The sequence below is a fragment of the Planococcus citri genome, chromosome 5 (genome assembly GCF_950023065.1).
Source record: "Planococcus citri chromosome 5, ihPlaCitr1.1, whole genome shotgun sequence".
NCBI lineage: Eukaryota > Metazoa > Arthropoda > Insecta > Hemiptera > Pseudococcidae > Planococcus > Planococcus citri.
In genome coordinates, this window is record NC_088681.1 from 62,972,249 (window position 1) to 62,977,255 (window position 5,007).

A 5,007-nucleotide genomic window follows, 5' to 3' on the forward strand; every position below is an offset into this window, starting at 1 on the left:
GCGTTGTGCTTTCAAAATCAAAATCGTGTCTACTTTTGCAATCCAAATTGCCTTTTTTTCATAATAGTGTTTTGCTTTTTCCGAAACTGCGTCGAGCCTTCTTTTTCAAATTCGCGTTGTGCTTTTTTTCAAAATCGCGTTTTGCTTTCAAAATCAAAATCGCATTCTACTTTCGAAATCCAAAATTGCCTTGTTTTTTTTTTTTTGAAATTGGGTTGTACTTTTGTAACAAAACAGGCGACGCACACTGCGCAGCTGTCTAGTTTGTATTTTTTTTTAGGAAACCCCTCTATAATTTGAATGGTTTTGGGCCCACCTCAGACCAAAATATATCCTATACACCCTTCCCCAGGATTTATAGAAGGCCTAAACCCACAACCCGGCCCAGAAATATTGACAGACCATTGAAAAATGCAATTTTTACTCTATGCTTTATTGGAATTTATTACCGCTACGATCTGTTGATCACCATTTTTGTTTAATCGGTTTCTGTATCCACTACATTAGTTTCCGTATAATCGAATCCGACATCGTGTACGCTCAAACCAGCCACTTTGTATTCTTTAGGAGGTTCGGTTCCAAGAACATTAACATCTTTTCCTTTACCAGTACGTATATTTTGAAAATGAACCACGATAAAATTGAGCGCCTTCGTAACCAAATCTGTTGTACTGTAACCGGCATAAAAAGCCTCGTGCCATAATTTTATTTCATTATCGTCCCATGCCGATGGTGGAATTCTAGGCACGACATTGTCCCAAGCTAGGACCACGTGTTTAGCAATGCTCAAAACATCCGGAGCAGTCATAATCGCTTCGGCGTCTTTGTTTACCAAAATTGGTTTCAAACGATCGCATAGTTCTTTACGACCTTCTTCAGTGCTGAATAACTCGGTAAGCTCGATTATGATTTTTTCAGCTCTGGCTGAATTAATCCCTTTGCCTACGTATTCTCCTTTTTCGGGACTATTTTTCTTCTGTATTCGGTTATGGTAACGCTGTGGGAGGGAGAAAAGTCACGATTAAAAATGGCTAGTAAGTTCCTAGATGCGTTTTTGTTCCAAGTTTTGTCCTACTTGAATGCTGCTCACGGACATTTGTAGATCTGTTAATTTTGGTAATCGAAAGTAATATGTCAAACCGGTTACAGGATCTGTCTTTATGAATCGCTTATCAATTTCTGCCAATTGCATAGTCATGATTATCTTGACGTCGTGTAAGTTGAACCTGTTGAGGACCAGAGAGATGAAATATCAGACAATTTTTCCATGAGAAGAAGAAATTCGATCTGGCCACGTCTAATCTGCGTATAAGAGTTTTGATCAGATTCGCTGTTTAAACTTGATCGTATAATCATATCAAATCGTTTCCTTTTGAACAGAAGATCAAAGTTCAGATCTGATCAGACCTGGTCAGAAAATATAAAATACTGTATTTCAACATCACCTGATCACGCCATTTTTTAAAATTTTTTCTTCCGGATCTCGTTCTTCGCCAAATTGAACGATTTCGTTATCGATTCGAATATCAACCCAGGGAAAAAATAATTCAATTTTCGTGTCGTAAATTTTATCTTTTCTTAAAACCATTTGACCATCGGGTGTTTCCATTGCTGTTTTACTTCTTTCGAAATGAATTTGTAGCAAGTGGAGCTTTGCACTGCCCAGTCCAGTGCCGGTTATACTGATCCAATGTGGTATAATGTTGTACCTGCAAAAATAGTATATCGGATTAGGCAAGCAACGTAGAAACTGACTCGAGGGGCCATTTCAAATGCCTCGAAACCTCGACAATACGTGAGAATTTCTTTTCATGATCGTACTAACATGTAATATTCTTCTGGGTCTGAACCATCTTTAAGGTAGACCATTTGAATGGGAGTTGTTTCATCGCCTTTTATGCATTCATCCCAATATTCTTGGCTTAATTCGTAATATGCTTTTTGATAAGCGTCAAATTTTGCAACTTCAGTCACTATTGTGAGCCAATTTGTCATAGTTGTTATGAATCTGGAAATCCATAATGCTTCCTTTTTTGTTGGATGGACTTTTTCTGCCTCGCCTGTTTTGAATTTATTCAACGTACAAATATGTTAATTGAGGAGTCTCTTTTTGAAAAAAAATTCACCTATATTGTGTGTATGTATCTTACCGAAAATGGAGATACGCACCTTTAATTTCTAACCGTCCATTTATTTCTGTAAACAAATCAGTTTTTTGATAAAGAGTACCTGTACCTTTTACCAAAAAAAAAAGGTACCCACCTACCTACACATTATTAGGGTGGAGTGAAAAAAAAACCATTGCCTTGGATTTGTACAAAAATTGGCGAGGATGTTTACTTTGAGTGGGAGACTATCCATAAAAATTTTAAGCCCACTAGCCGTTCAGAGGACTGAACCAGGGGTCTTTATAGTGCGGTAATTTTTGAACTGCTGAACACGAATCCAGCTTTTGTTTTTACAAAGAGAATTTTAAATTGCAAAAAAGTTGATAAAAATTCTAATTTTTGCAATTCGCCAATCTTCAAGTGATTGGTAGAGATGTTAAAAGTGGTATTGAATTTTGAATTCGATGAGTCAGGGGTGTTTAGAAACTCAAATCCCCACTTTTGAGGGGGGGTGACCGAGGGGTTGCACAGGCTGTACAATTCAAAAAAGGCAAAAAATATCATTTTTTTTTTTTCAAAAATCACCCTACTTTGAGGACCTCTGGCTCAACATCCTGGATGAGCCAGAGGGTTCAACATTTTTTCGGGTTATAGTCTTTCTTCATGGTGAACTTTCTCGCCAATTTTCGTCCAAATTCAGAATACTTTTTTTTCACTTTTTCACTCCATCTTAACCTACATCTTCAAGAAAGTAGGTATAGATTGGTAGTAAGGTACTCATCCAGTGGAAAATAGATCTGATGAAATCTGATCACATCAATCAAAGTGTTGATCAGATTAGATCTGTTCGGATCTGATCAGATCCAACAGAGGAAAGTTGAAGACTTTTTGATTAGATCAGGTTAGATCAGATCTGCTCACGTCAAATCCGGACAGATCTAATAAGATCAGGATTTTGATCGGATTAGTTCTGTTCAGACCAGATCAGATCCGATTTTTTCCCCCAGGATGCATCAAATCCATTTCAATTACCTATTAAACGTGTCAATATCTCTGAAGGTTCAGTGGAAACTCGAGTTACTGTTACTTTATTTGCTTTTTCTTTCGAACTTACTGATCTAAATTAATTATTCAATTATCAGATTAATTCAATCGAGAGCAAATTCGAAATTCATATTGAAAAAAATGTAAATACTCACCGCTTTGGTGATGGTGGTGGTGATTTCGGTGCCAGAATTTCGTTAGTGTAGATTAATAAAAAAACAGCGCAATAAAAAGTAATATTTTTCATGGCTGAGCAAGAAATTGAAAACTTCGACGCGCAGATAATGATTCTGAACACGATTTGTTTTTTTGTTGCGAATAAATATGAATATTTAGTGGCAGGATTTTCAAAGCTGTGCTAGCATATGTTCATTAGATTTTTTTTTCACTCTCGGTACAGGATTTCAGTTCGTTAAGAAAAATATTTCTTTTCTTTTACAATATTTTAGTTAATCGACACCCAGTATACCTACCTTATGTTCATTAACGAATGAATTTCGCTATACTGTTGAGTGTTGAATTGTTGTTCGATCAAGGAGAATTTTCTCGAAAATGTTGTACAATTTGTCAATCAATTAGTGGAGATACATACAGTTGATTTTTTTGGGAAAAATTTAGATTCACTTTCTAAAGTGGGAGGGGTCAGGGTGTAATATTGTGTCAAATCTCATACTTGGCTGATCAAACGGACCTATAACCTTAGTCAAAGCAACAGCCGCCAGCCCCGATCTGATCAAAATCATTAGTATTAGGTCGGTGTTCTGAGTGATTCGATAAAAACGTTGATCTGATGAGATCTAATTTGATCAAAACTTTGTTATAATCATATAATCAGATCAGAAAGATGTTTATCTTATCAGATAATAATAATCAGGTTTTGCGCATTGGACCTGATTAGTTCTAATGTAATACCATCAGAATCCATAGCTAGATATCTTATTAGATTTGGTGATGATAAATTGAATCCGTGGAATGTCCGGATTCAATGGAATATCAAATTTGTCCAGATCGTGATCAGATCTCATCGGGTTTCTACTATTGGGCCTGATCAGGTCTGAACAGATCTGATTAAGTCTCATCAAAACCTTGATCTGATAATTTTGGTCTTACGAGTATTAAATTGGATCAGAGGAAAGTTTGTATGTGGTCTGATAAGAACCACACACTTTTCAGTGGATCTGGGTACAAGTTCTTGGGGAAAATTTAACTGAGCCTAGAAAGTAATAATCCGATCTTATACCTGCTTGATTAGATCTGAGACCTTGTATACACTTGTTTGATCAGAGTAGGTAGGTATGTAGGTATAATACCTAATTGAATCAGACCGTCATTCCACGTCAGTTCAACCAAGAAGTGGTTAGGGAGGTTGGCGATTTTTTTGAAATTTTTTTTGCGGAAAGACCTTCCGAAAGTATGACCAATGGCGCAAATCGCAGCTCTCTAACTCTTTTTTAAAGGCTGCTACGGAGTGTCGAAGTTTTCAGTGAACTTGAAATATCATCCATTTCAGCGGTGGATTACTCGATAACCACGATACCTACCAAAATGGATTTTTTTCCAATAGTTAAGGGTTTTGAAAGGCTTTTTGGTGATATCATAAAAATCAGTGTTGCCACTTTTTTCGTACAAAAAATTAGCGTAAAAAGTTTCAAAACGTAGTTTTCATATCGTTCCTATTTCCCAAAAATTTTGAAAAAAATATATTATGGACAACTTTTCATACTGAACAACATAATTACAAAATTGGGATGGCATTATGTCGTAAAGTCAATTTAAAAAAATTGAAAGTTTTCAAAAAAATGTGATTTTTTGATTTAAAACATGAAAAAAAGTTTTGAGTGGTAAAGTTGGCCCA

The 5,007-nt window shown here is 36.0% G+C and overlaps 1 protein-coding gene across 1 annotated transcript; it reads right to left on the minus strand.

Annotated features, from left to right (window-relative positions):
* Nucleotides 1–412: 412 nt before the first annotated feature.
* Nucleotides 413–3,472, minus strand: LOC135847998 (uncharacterized). Its single transcript, XM_065367762.1, has 7 exons — nt 3,308–3,472; nt 3,141–3,226; nt 2,170–2,196; nt 1,826–2,060; nt 1,446–1,709; nt 1,076–1,226; nt 413–997 (listed from the first exon to the last, which is right to left on the minus strand). Exons 1-7 carry the CDS (start codon nt 3,397–3,399, stop codon nt 479–481), a joined length of 1,374 nt encoding a protein of 457 aa, XP_065223834.1. The 5' UTR covers nt 3,400–3,472; the 3' UTR covers nt 413–478.
* Between the last annotated feature and the right edge of the window lie 1,535 nt (nt 3,473–5,007).

Bases quoted from the DNA above. Each gene is read 5' to 3' on its own strand.
- LOC135847998 (XM_065367762.1), bottom strand. From the start codon at position 3,399: ATGAAAAATATTACTTTTTATTGCGCTGTTTTTTTATTAATCTACACT. The intron at 2,197-3,140 runs GTAATTGAAATG...ATTTGTTTACAG, and splicing joins GATATTGACACGTTTAATAG to AAATAAATGGACGGTTAGAA. The intron at 998-1,075 runs GTAGGACAAAAC...TCCCTCCCACAG, and splicing joins TGTCCGTGAGCAGCATTCAA to CGTTACCATAACCGAATACA.